At 59.1% G+C, this 12193-nt stretch overlaps 1 protein-coding gene across 3 annotated transcripts in view; it reads right to left on the bottom strand.

Moving 5' to 3' along the window:
* Positions 1–2152: 2152 nt before the first annotated feature.
* EFCC1 (EF-hand and coiled-coil domain containing 1) overlaps positions 2153–12193 on the bottom strand; it is a 28723-nt gene continuing 18682 nt past the window's right edge. Inside the window, exons 3-8 of one of the 3 annotated variants that reach the window (XM_069560434.1) lie at positions 10854–11011; positions 8200–8356; positions 6905–7127; positions 5329–5469; positions 4425–4494; positions 2153–3474 (exon numbers count right to left, since the gene is read on the bottom strand). In XM_069560434.1, coding sequence (XP_069416535.1) covers positions 3338–3474; positions 4425–4494; positions 5329–5469; positions 6905–7127; positions 8200–8356; positions 10854–11011 — 886 coding nt within the window. In that variant the 3' untranslated portion in view covers positions 2153–3337. The remainder of the gene's footprint in view (positions 3475–4424; positions 4495–5328; positions 5470–6904; positions 7128–8199; positions 8357–10853; positions 11012–12193) is intronic. The other 2 variants (XM_069560435.1, XM_069560436.1) reach the window with 2 other exon arrangements.

Genomic DNA, 12193 nt, shown 5'->3' with positions numbered 1-12193 from the left:
CTGCGGAGGAGCCAGCCTTTGTATGTAGCTTGTTGCTGTGTGTGCGTGCGTGTGTGTGTGTGTGTGTGTGTGTTTTGTCTCATCACGTGGTGTGAGGGGTCCTAGTTCTCCAACCAGGGGTCAAACCCACACCCCCTGCAGTGTGAACCGCTGGGCCACCAGGGACGTCCCCCCCTTGCTGTTTTTAGCACTCTCTCCATCTTTAGCGTTTGCCTTTTTACTTACGCGTGTCTTGGTCCTTCTGGGAGCTGCTCCTGTTGGATTCTCTGTGCTTCCAGCACGTGAGTGTCTGCTTGCTTTCCCAGGTTAGGGGAGTTTTCAGCTACAATGTCTTCAAATAAATTCTCTGCCCCTGTCTTTCTTTTCTGCTAGGACCCCTGCAATGCTACCGTGAGTACACTTGGTGCTATCACAGAGATCTCTGCGACTGTCCTCGCTTCTCTGTTTTCTTTTCGGCTTCAGCGGTTCCCACCTCTGTCTGCCAGTTCACTGCTCCACCTCTCTGCATCAGTTAGCCTGCTGTTGATTCCTTCTAGTGGCTTTTAAAAATGTGCAGTTGCTGCATTGCTCCTCTGTGTTTGGGGCTTTCCTAGCTCTCCTTAGAAACGCCTGCCTCTCGCTCTGTTTGCCCCTTCTCCTCCTGAGTTCTTTGCACCTCTTTGCGATCAGCACCTCGCACTCTCTCGGGTAGGCTGCCTGTTTCCGCTTCACTTTGCTCCCCGGGGGCTGCACCCTCTCTCGGTGGGGAAATGGGGAGCGGCTCACTTTGTTTCCGTCTGCTTTTGTTCTGGCTGAGCTGGGTCTCTGGCAGCAGGCGTGGGCTCCTCCGGCTGTGCCTCACGGGCTCAGTTGCCCAGCCAGGTTCCGACCCTGCGCTGGAAGCCGGACTCTCACCCACTAGACCATCGGGGAGTCCGACCTGGGATTTCATCCGGTTCTTTTGTTGTGAGCATGCTCCTCTGGCGCCTCATTTGCCTAATTTGCTCTCCTTGCTGTCTTGTAGGTCCGCTGACTTGGCGACGTGGCCTTTTGTAGGAGCAGGGCTGTGGGTCCTCCGGCAGCATGTGTTCCTCTGGCCACGGTGTGCACTGCAGGGGTGCCTGTGCGTGCCCGCCCGGCCCCTCTGCAGGGGCAGGCGGACCTCTGTCAGCGGCCTGGGGGGCGTGGCTGGCCCCCGGTCCAGTTGGCCGCCTTTTTCCTTTTAATACTGTTAGCATTAGCTGGTCCCGTGGTTGCCCAGCTACAGATGGCATCTCCCAGCATCCCTTGCAGCTAGGTATGGCCAGTAGGATGGGCTTAGAGGACGTGTGAGCCAAAGTGCCTAAGCCTCCCTTCCCTGTCTCCTTCCCGGGGGCCGGAGGGCCGACGCGATGCTGGTGATTAGCTTCTGCCAGGGACGATGCCCTCGGGGACGACAGGGCAACACAGCGGAAGGAACCTGGGCCCCTGGGTGGCCACGTGGAGCAAAGCTGCTCTGTCGTCCACTCCCCTCTGAACCGCTACGGCAGAGAAAGCTCTGTCTTGTTTGGCCCAGAGTGTTGTGGGAGCTTGTTTGTCGGGGTGGCTTAGGCTGTGCTGTAACTGATCCAGACTCCAAGCCCTGGGGTCCCTAACCAGACACAGCTGGCAGAGGAAGGAAGCGTGTGAGACATGGGCTCAGGAAGCAGGCCCAGCCCAGGCGTGGGTGCTGATTTGCTGTGCGGTGCCAGACAGTCCGTCAGCCTCTCTGGGCCCCTCTGCATGCTAGGCCATCTCAAAAGCTGGCCTCCAGTGAGATGAGGGCTGCACGGGAGATGATGCACCTTTGCTTGTCAGGCAGAGGTCCGAGAAGATTTCTATTAGGAAGTTCCTGAGGGTGTGCCTTAGTGTGGCTGGAATCTACAGGAATCCTGCCTGCCTGCTGTCGGCCGATTCCAGGGGGCCAGAGCAGGGGTGGGGGTGCTTGAGGAACGTCTCTTCTAGTCACCATTATTATTTCTAAAATATGTATTTCTCTGCTCGCCTCGGGTCTTAGTGGCAGCATGCAGGGTCTTTATCGGGTCACGTGGGCTCTTTGGCTGTGGTCTATGAACTCACTGGTTTGCAGCTCGTGGGCTTAGCTGTGGCATGTGGGATCTGGTTCCCTACCACATCCCCTGCATTGAAAAGCGGATTCTTAGCCACCGGACCGCCAGGGAAGTCCCTGCCCCTTGTATTTTTCATTAACACACAGTAAAGCTGAGTTTTTGGAGAGGCACGCCCACTTCCATGGATCTTACTACACGCGTGGACTCCTGCGGCCTCAGGCGCAGCGGGGGGGTCCCCCTCCAGCCCTCCCTGTGGCCCCGCCTGGGACTGCCTGCTGGGCCCCTGGCCCTCCTTTCCCTGTGGTCCCTCTTCTGCATCCCCGTGGTGACCCCTTGCTCCCAAGGCCTGAGTCCTCCTGTCTGCTCTTCTCCCCTCAGCTCCTGGAGGCAGGTCAGAACCCCGGCAAGGCGCCCGTTGCCTGGGAGACGAGTCATCAGGGCCCCATCCCCGCCGGGCGCCTGCCCTCGCCCCGCCCTCTGCAGGGCTCCGTCCTCCTAGGCTTGGACTGGCCCCTCTCGCCCGGACTCTCAGAACCCTCTCGTCTGCTGCAGTTTAGCACTGCAGTGCTCGCCCACGTGTCTTTCTCTCCTATGAGGGTTTAAGGTTGATGGGACCAGGCAGTTTGTCTTGCTCCTGCCTGTGACCCGTGGGGCCTGGTACCTACTGGGTGCTCGGGAAAGAGGGGTCTGGGGTCTGTACTCATGGGGCGCTTCACGGCAACACACTTGGGCGCTCCCTGTTCCCTTGTGTTAAATGCCCTTCCCTCCTGTCTGCCCATCTAAATCTAACCTCTCTTCCAGAGCTAGTTCAAGGCCACCTCCACCAGGAAGCCTGCCATGATCACTGTCTCCTCCCTGGGAGCTCCCCCAGTCTCGTGTCCAGCCTTCAGCACTTCCGGGCCATGGGCAGTGTCCTCAGTGGAGTGCAGGGCACGAGGTCCCTGGAGCAGTCACGCTGTGTGGACAAAGAGGACACCGCTGGGAAGGGAAGAGATCCTGGGAGCCTAGGGAAGGGATTCTGGACTGAACTGGGCAGAAAAGCCGGCACCTCGACTCAGGCAGCGGGTACAGGCTGACCCAGCGACCATCAGCAGCGTGCTTGCTGGCAGCAGGAATGTAGGCCAGGACCGAGAAGCCCAGGGACGGCGCGGCTGCCAGGCTCCGAGCTTGGACTGGTCTCAGAAGGAGCCGGTGACCCCAGGGTTCTGAGGATGCGATGGTGGCCAGGCTGGTCTGATGGTGGCCAGGCTGCCCACAGGCCGGGCCAGCCCTCAGCAGGAGACGGGGAAGGAGTGGGTGAGGGCCGGGCTTGTGGAGGCAGGGGCCGAGGGCTCTCCACGCAGGAGCTCACAGCCAGCCAAAGCTTGGCGCAGGGCTTCCAGCACGGCCGAGGGGCCAGACGGCCCGTCTGGGGAGAGAGTGGGCAGCTGGAGAGTCACTCTCTTCCCTGTGGCCCGCAGGGCTGCCTGCCCTCCCCCGGGCCCTCCACAGCTTGGCCACCCTCTCCCTCCAAGGGCCCTGGGGAAGGCAGTTTCTAGTGCCCAGTTTCTGAACTCCTCCTTGATGCCCGGGGCCAGTCAGGGCACTGGACGCACCCGAGCCCTGCCCAGCGGTGCCCGGTGAGGCCAGTGGTCTCACCACCAGTGAACCTCCCCTCCTGATTTCACAGGGCACGAGCTGGCCCTGAGAAAATTGCGCTGCCCTGAACTTTGACCAACAGGGCCACGCGGCCTAGTGCTTAAGGGAGAGGCCTGAGGTCTAAGTGCGGCTGACCCTTGGCCTCTCTGTGCCTCAGTCTCCTCATCTGTGGAATGGGTGTGATAATAGTCCTTCCTCCGCAGTAAGCCCAGGGCTAAACTGGCAGCAAGGAGCTGCCTGGCTTCCTCGGAGCCTGGCCACACTGGCTTTTATTTGGCCTTTTCCCTGAAGTGCCCGCTCCCTGTCCTTCTCAAATACCACCTTCAGCTTCCTGAAGCCTGTTCCTGAATGTACCCTTTGCAGGTGGGCTGGGCAGAACTGTGTGTTAGTCGCTCAGTCGTGTCCGACTCCTTGCGACCCCACGGACTGTAGCCTGCCAGGTTCCTCTGTCCATGGGATTCTCCAGGCAAGAATACTGGAGTGGATTGCCATTCCCTTCTCCAGAGGAACTTCCCAACCCAGGGATTGAACCCTGTCTCCTGCCTCGCAGGCAGATTCTTTACCATTTGAGCTACAGGGAAGTCTCCTGACTGTACCCTTTGCAGGTGGGCTGGGCAGGAATGAGGCAGCATTTTGCAGGCAAGACACTCAGAACGGAGGAGCTGAGTCAGGATGCTGCCCAGGCCTTGGAAGATGGGTCAGGGATGGGGGCTCACCTACCGTGTGCAGGGTCCCTGCAAGCGTCCAGCGTGCTCAGCAAAATCTTCCCCAGGGCTTTTTTGGATATGTTCTTAAAAAAAGAAATGAGACAGGGCTGGACTGGCCATGGTTGCTGAGTCTTCAAGCAATGGGTGGGACTTCGTGGCCCCTACAGGCCTCTGTGTGGCTCCCTGGGGGCAGGTAGAGTCCGTTTCCCAACCCCCACCCCCAGCCCAAGGTCCTTTCCTGGCCCCCATCCCTGTGATGACTGCACTGCCCAGACTCTTGATGGGTCCTGGAGCAGCGTGCAGGACCCATTTAATCCAGGATCACGTACTGACAGACCATTGTCCCTGTGCCCAAGGAGGCACTTGGGAAATGACCGTGAAAAAGAGCATTTTGACGGTGTTAGCTCCTTTAATCCTTGCAACAGCGTGTTTTATTCTCTTTTTAACCAGTGAAAACGCAGCGCTGAGAGAATGAGAACTCTTGTCTGAAGCTACCAGCCGGGAGGTGGAGGAACCGGGTGGTCTGTGTTAATAGGTGTCTGGTCTTGAACCATCTTTGAATTCCTGGGATAAATCCAACAGCTCACCTTGTGTTTCTTTAACCACTGCTGGGTTTGCTTTGCAGATTTGCTGTTTAATATTTCTGCATCCACATTTAAGTGTGTCACTAGCTTATAATTTCCTTTTCTCCTATGGGTTGTCCTCTGGTTTTGCGATCAAAGTTAAATTAGCTTCATAAAATGAATTAGAGAACCCCCTTCTCTTTGATTACTTTCCCTGAGCTCTTTCTGTCTGGAGGCAGAGGTGGCACCTGCCTCTGTGGGGAGAGCTTAGAGCCAGTGCCTGACGCGGGTAGGCTCCACCCCTGAGGGCCCCACCCAGCCCTGCCCCCGGGACGCCAGCTCCCGTGAGCCCACCAGGTCGCGGAGCTTCTGCAGGAGCCCCAGCACGTCCTCCAGCTTCTCCTCCAGCAGGGACAGCCGCACCCTCTCCGTCTCCACCAACTGCAGCTCCTGCCGCAGGCTCTCGTTCTCACCCACCTTCCGCTGCAGCTCTGCCTGCGGGGACACCAGGGGCTCAGCGCCTGCCCTGCCACCCTTGACCCCATGCACACAGCACCACCCCCAGGCAGGGCCCACAGCCTGCCCTGGCCCTCCCACGGGGGTCAACTCATCCGGCCCCTGAGCCTACAGCCAGAACCACCCTGTCTCCCCAGGGAGGGCGCCGAGGCCCAGAGAAGCTGCATGCCTGGCCCAAGGCCTCATGGCCAGTCAGGCTGACGTAAGAATGTACATGCTTCCTTCTCGGTGGAAGGACTCCCTCCTTCCTTCTCTTCTCCATTCATCTGCTTGTCGTTTCTAGATTGTTTTGGTTGCAAGCAGGAAGCTAGTCTGGCCAGTTTGAGCCGAGGAGGAATTCACTGCCAGGCTAGTGGCTTGTCCCCAGAATGGGTCGAGGGCTGGGGGCATGGAGGGTGAGGCAGAAGCGGCTGGGGACTCCTGTCTGAGGGCTGCAGCTGAGGACACCCTGCAGCCACTCCCCACCTCCCTCGAGACGGGAGCCCCAGGAGAGGGGCCCGGCTGATCCAGCCTTGGTCACCGGCCCAGCCCTGGCCAAGCAGCATGGACGCTGCTGCTCCTGCCGAATAGCAGGGGGAGAGGGTGGCGAGCTACAGAATACCACGTGGACACCTGCCTTCTAAAGCAGGGGCGGGGGGAGGGAGGCAGCCCCCCCTCCTGACAGCAGCGGACGGAAAGAGAAGCAGCTGAAGCTGTGGTGTCCTTGGGCAGTAGGCAGAGCACGGGGCCTGTGGACTCGGGAGCGTGGTCTGAGGGTCTCAGGAACTGAGCTCCCCACCCTCCTCCCCTCCACAGCCAGTTCTCCTTGGGGGAGGTATCTCTCTTCCACTCATCTGGCTTTGATGGAGCTGCCAATCACAGGGCCCTGCCCGCCTGCCATAGAGGATTGGTCCAGGTATGGGCACGTGACTGAGGCCGACCATTGGCGTTCTTCCCTGAGATTTACTGTACGGGGCTCTTATTGTTCCTCCGGGGGTTTTAAGTAGGCTGATGGGAGCCTAGAGCTGCCTGGGGCCCGGCTTTCCCTCACCCTACCACATGGAGAAAGCCCCTCTATAGCAGGGAAAGGGAGGCCAGCACCCATGAAAAGAACTGAGCAGACGGATGGGGGCAATATAATCTGAGTGCCTGGATCCAACTGTGCCTGAAGCTCATCTTAGCTGTTCTTTTGAAACCATGCTCCCAGCTCCATCTGGTAATAAATTCCTGTTTTTTTTTCCCTTGAGCTGATCTGAGATGGATCCTTTAATGTGCAGTCAAAATATTCTTCATTAGATCTAAATCATCTCCTCTCAGAGCCTTGGTTTACCCATCTGTGAAGGGGGCACAGGACTTGGCTGAGATGGCTCACAGTCTTTCCACCTGTAAGAGACTAGCCATTGGTCTGGCTCCCAGCCTCTGGGGCTCCGCTGACCTCCTCCTCAGGCGTCCTCAGAGTCTTTGCACCGCAGCCCCGGGACCCCAGCTGCTCCACCACCATGGCGACACAGGCCTCCAGCTCCCCCAGGGCATGGGCATGGTTGGCACCGCCCAAGTGGCTGAAGCAAGTCATGAGCTTCTTGGCCATCTGGTCATCGCACCTGCAGTGAAGGAGAGTACCGGCACAGAGGGGGCTGCTTTCCAAAGCCTGTTCCAGCCTGCAGGGGGTGGGAATGTGTTATTACTGAGTCTGTCTCCCCTGAAAGCTAGGTGGGGCCATGGCACCCCCTGCCCACAGCCTTCCCCAGTGCCCCGTGTCATCAGAGCAAAAGCCAGAGGCCTCGCCCAGTCTGCCCCTTACCTCCCAGACCTCCTTCCCACTCACCTTCGCTCTTCCTGCTCCAAGCACAGCAGCCTCCTCCAGGCCCCTCCCGCGCGCCCCAGGGCCTTTGCACCAGCTGTTCCCTCTGCCCAAAAGGCTTTCCCCTCACTTCCTTCAGATCTCTGCTCAAACAGCACCTTCTCAGCGGCTCCCCTAGCATGTCCTGCCCCCTCCTCGTCCTCATGCTTGTCACCACTCAGGAGAACAGAGGCTCCTGGGCGGGGGTGTCGGGGAGAGTTGTCTTGGTTAGTGCTGTTTGCCAGGAGCCCTCAAATTTGCTTCATATGCTTGTTGACTTAACGGGTTGGTGATAACAGTGACCCAAGAAAATCGGCAGGACTTTATAATAAAATAGTCAGCGCTGCCCGCCCCTGACTCCCATGGAGTGCCTCCCGGGATCAGGCCCCATGGGGGCATTTTATACCCTCGATGGTGAATCCTCACAAATCCTCTGCCAGGCAAGGGTTAGTGTCCCATCTTAGAGACGGGAAGCCTGAGGCTCAGAAGTCAGCTGACTTGACCAGGGTAGGGGACGGGCTCAGGCATTGAGAGCAGTGGGTTAGGAAAGGGTCTGACACGTGGGGGGGGTCACACTCGAGCTGTGGGGCAGGTCCAGGGACTGTGGTCACTGGAGTGAGGATCAGGGGGAATTGAGCCACCTGGAAGCGTGCCCTTCCTCAGCTCATTTCTCCTTGACACTTGCCCAGGGTCTTCGGCTTGACCGATGGATCTGGGGACCGAGCGTGAAACAGCAGGGAGGGGACCCAGCCTGGATGTGAATCAGGAGGTCAGCCTCCCGTGTTTCAGGCCCATCGCTGCATAGAGGGGCCGCCCCGTGCTTGTAGGATGACCGTGGGGGACTGGCCCCAGGTATGCCCGATCCTGGACGTCCTCACCGGAGCACGTACCTGCTCCTGCAGCCAGAGAGACCGGCCAGCAGCGCCGTGACCTCGGCTGGCGGCCGCCGTGCCTCCCGCCACCTCTCGTGGTCATCCTCCTCATCAGAGGCAGCCTGGCCCTCGACCGAGCGGAACAGCTGCTCGTCCAGCCCTGGAGAAGCACGGGCTGCGGACAGGGACAGAGGCAGGGGAGGAGCCCCCTCTTTGGGGGCCGCCCCGACTCCCCTTGGGAGCCCTCCAGCCTCTGCTCTGCCCAGGCTCAGGGTGGACATGTGAGTCCAACCTGGCAGTCAGGGTGCAGCCGGCCGGCCGTGTGACTGGTGCAGGCAGGGCTGGGGACCCTGCAGGGGCCGGGGCCGGTCGGGCCAAGCCCTGACTCAGACTTCCAGGGAGGAGGGACGCCCCTGTTCCTCCCGCCAGGGCCTGGAGGGCGTGAGTCTGGCTGCTGGGGGTGAGGGGCACGCCTTCTGCACAGTGAGCCTCGCAGAGGCTGGTGGGCGAGGCCGGGGGAATGGGGCTCTGCTGACATGGGACTGTGCTGGAAGCCTGCTGGGACTTCTAGTGAGTTAGGTGAACCAGAACGTTCCCTTGAGCTAGAGCGGTTCAGGCCGAATGGACAATGTCCTGACCAGCACGGCCTCCGGCCCCAGAGGCCGGCGCACTCAGGGGTGGGCCCCGGGCACCTGTGTTTCATGAGGCTCCTGGGCGATCCTGAGGGACTGGCAGGTTTGGGCACCCCTGTGCTGATTTTGGACACCCAGCTGGGTTGGCTGCAGAGCCTTCTGTTTGTTCTCAGTGAACAGTGTTCCAGACCCAGGAGAACCGGGAGTGAGGTGACTGGGCCATACTCTTTGATCATCTTATGGTGTTTCCAGTATTGACAATCTGGTTTTCTTCCTGGGATTTCCTGCTGCTGGTGTGTGTGTGTGTGTGTGTCTATGTGTGTGTGTCTCTGTGTGTGTGTGCGTCTCTGTGTGTGTCTGTATGTGTGGATCTCTGTGTGTCTGTGTCTGTGTGCGTGTGTGTCTGTGTGTGTGTCTCTGTGTGGTGTCTGTGTGTATGTGTGTGTCTGTGTGTGTCTGTGTGTCTCTATGTCTGTGTGTGTGTGTTGTGTGTGTGTCTCTGTGTGTGTGTGTCTGTCTGGTGTGTGTGTCTCTGTGTGTCTCTGTGTCTGTGTGTGTGGTGTGTGTGTCTCTGTGTGTGTATGTATGTGTGTGTATCTGTGTATGTGTGTGTCTGTGAGTGTGTGTCTCTGTGTGTGTCTGTGTGTGTGTCTCTGTGTGTGTTTGTGTGTCTGTATGTGTGGATCTCTGTGTGTGTGTGTCTGTGTGTGTGTCTGTGTGTGTGTGCTGTGTGTTTGTGTGTATGTGTCTGTGTGTGTGTGTCTCTGTTTCTGTGTGTGTGTCTCTGTATGTGTGTCTCTCTGTGTGTCTCTGTTTCTGTGTGTGTGTGTCTGTGTGTGTCTGTGTGTGTGTGTCTCTGTGTGTGTCTCTGTGTGGTGTGTGTCTCTGTGTGGTGTGTGTGTCTGTCGGTATGTGTGTCTGTGTGTGTGGTATGTGTGTGTCTGTGTGTGTGTGTCTGTGTGTGTGTGTCTGTGTGTGTCTGTGTGTGTGTCTCTGTGTGTGTCTCTGTGTGGTGTGTGTCTCTGTGTGGTGTGTGTGTCTGTGTGTGGTGTCTGTGTGTCTCTGTGTGTGTGTGTGTGTGTCTGTGTGTGTGCATGTGTCTCTGTGTGTGTATGTGTCTGTGTCTGTGTGTCTCTGTGTGTCTGTGTGTGTGTCTGTGTGTTTCTGTGTGTGTGTCTCTGTGTGTGTCTCTGTTTCTGTGTGTGTGTGGTATGTGTGTGTCTGTCGGTGTGTGTGTCTGTGTGTGTCTCTGTGTGTGTCTCTGTGTGGTGTGTGTGTCTCTGTGTGTGGTGTCTGTGTGTGTCTCTGTGTGTGTGTGTGTGTCTGTGTGTGTGCATGTGTCTCTGTGTGTGTATGTGTCTGTGTCTGTGTGTCTCTGTGTGTCTGTGTGTGTGTCTGTGTGTTTCTGTGTGTGTCTGTGTGTGTGTGTGTCTGTGTCTGTGTGTGTGCATGTGTCTGTGTGTGTGTGTGTCTGTGTCTGTGTGTCTCTGTGTGTCTGTGTGTGTGCGTGGTGTCGCTGTAGTCACAGCTGTCCCGGTACCCCAGGCCGGGGCAGTACGGGGCCTCTGAGGTCGTGTGAGAGGGCTGGCACCCGCAGCCCGCCCACGCCTGCCTGCAGCCCAGCCGGGAGAGCCCTGGGGCGCCGGCTCAGACAGCGTCTCTCTGCTCTCCTTTGCTCCTGAGGCTGCACACCCAGCAGGCCCAGGTTCTCGGCGTGAAGGGCCTCTCTGTGGCCTTCTCTTGGTGACCAGCCAGCCCTGCCCGCACACCTGTGATGACGGGGAGCTTGCTCCCACTCCGGCTCCCTGGGTGCCCGACCCACCCCTGCACGGCGCTGGCAGGAGACACGTTTGGCACCCTGAGCCAGAGCCCGCCTCCCTGGAGCCCACCCTCCCGGCAGCGTGTCCGCTCGCAGGCCTGCGGGGGTGGGGGAGCCTAGGGGCCGGGGAAGCCCGGCCTCGGCAGGTAGAGGGTGGGGCTCTGTCTGGAGGCCGGATGGCGGCATCAGCGCGGACGGGGCCCTGCGTGTGCGGGACAAACCTTGGTCCGGGGGTCTGCTTGCCAGACGGCTGTCGGACCCCCAGGCTCCCTCTCGGGGGGGCTCTGGGGCTCTGGTCTCACCATCCTCGGGTTCACTGCTCTTGGTGTGGGGCTCTGGGCTGGCTCGTGGTGAGCTTGGGAGCTGGGTGCCCTCTGACCTGTGGGGCGGTGGGGGAGACACAGGTGTTGAGAGGGCGGGGTCTCCGCCGGTTTCCTGCAGGAGAGTGTGGGGTGTGGGCCCACCCTCCCCACTGCTAAGGCTAAGCTGCCTGTGACATGCCTGCCGAAGCCCGTGGGGGTCTCTGCAGCTGACCCCACCGGCCCGCTACCTGATAGCCAGCTCGGCAGAGGCAGCTTTCCACGGAGGACAGTCACCCAGCTTCTCTTGCAGGTGAGACATAGGCTTGTGATGCGATTTTAGCCAATGGGACTAGAGGCAAAACCCTCTGAGGAGCCTCTGTGTCCAGAAGGGTGTGGGTCCTGGGCTCCCACCTCAGCTCTGCCAGAGGGACAGCCAGTGGGACTTGGGGCCCCTTTTGCAGGTGGATCCCTGGAGCCAATGCCTCTGAGGTCCTCCCAGCTCCCATTGGGTTCTTGCCCTGTGCCAGTGGGCAGAGGGGCAGGAAGCCATTGGAGGGACCGGGAGTGCCAACCTTCTGTGTTTTATGAGCCACTAACTCTGACTGATGACGCCCAGCATTCAGCTCCCCCCCGCTCGCCGACCCAGTACAAGCTGAGAATGAGGAGGTGCTCAGAGGCAATCAGTGCGAGACCCCCTGGGTGCGGATTCTTGGTTCAGAGAGAAACTGGAGCTTAGGGCATATCATTGGAGGTCTAACTGGGGAAGGGACAGTCCCTCTCAACTCCAGAGGTCAGACCACAGCCAGAAGAGAAGACACCGGAGTCGAGGGTACAGGATCGCTTTCTCACAAAGACCGCTGACCGAGAACGGAATAGGCTTCCTTTGGAGGTGGTGAGCTTCCCGGCAGAGGAGGTGTGTAAAGAGTAAGGGGCTTCAATATGCAGAATTTTGAACAGCGTCGGAATGGGCTTCCCTGGTGGCTCAGAGGTACAGAATCCACCTGCCAATGCAGGAGACACAGGTTGGATCCCTGGGTCAGGAAGATCCCCTGGAGGAGGGCGTGGCAGCCCGCTCCAGTACTCTTGCCTGGAGAATCCCATGGACAGAGGAGCCGGGCGGGCTGCAGTCCACGGGGTCGCAGAGAGTGGAACATGACGGAGCGACTAAACAGGAACAGCGATGGACAGAATCTAAGTCTTCCCACTGCGAGAAACTGCTGTTTTCCCTCCATTATTTAAGGGCTTCAGCAAGCAAAATG

The sequence above is a fragment of the Ovis canadensis genome, chromosome 19 (genome assembly GCF_042477335.2).
Source record: "Ovis canadensis isolate MfBH-ARS-UI-01 breed Bighorn chromosome 19, ARS-UI_OviCan_v2, whole genome shotgun sequence".
NCBI lineage: Eukaryota > Metazoa > Chordata > Mammalia > Artiodactyla > Bovidae > Ovis > Ovis canadensis.
Note: the sequence above shows the minus strand (reverse complement) of the source record. Positions and strands in the feature narration are given on the sequence as shown.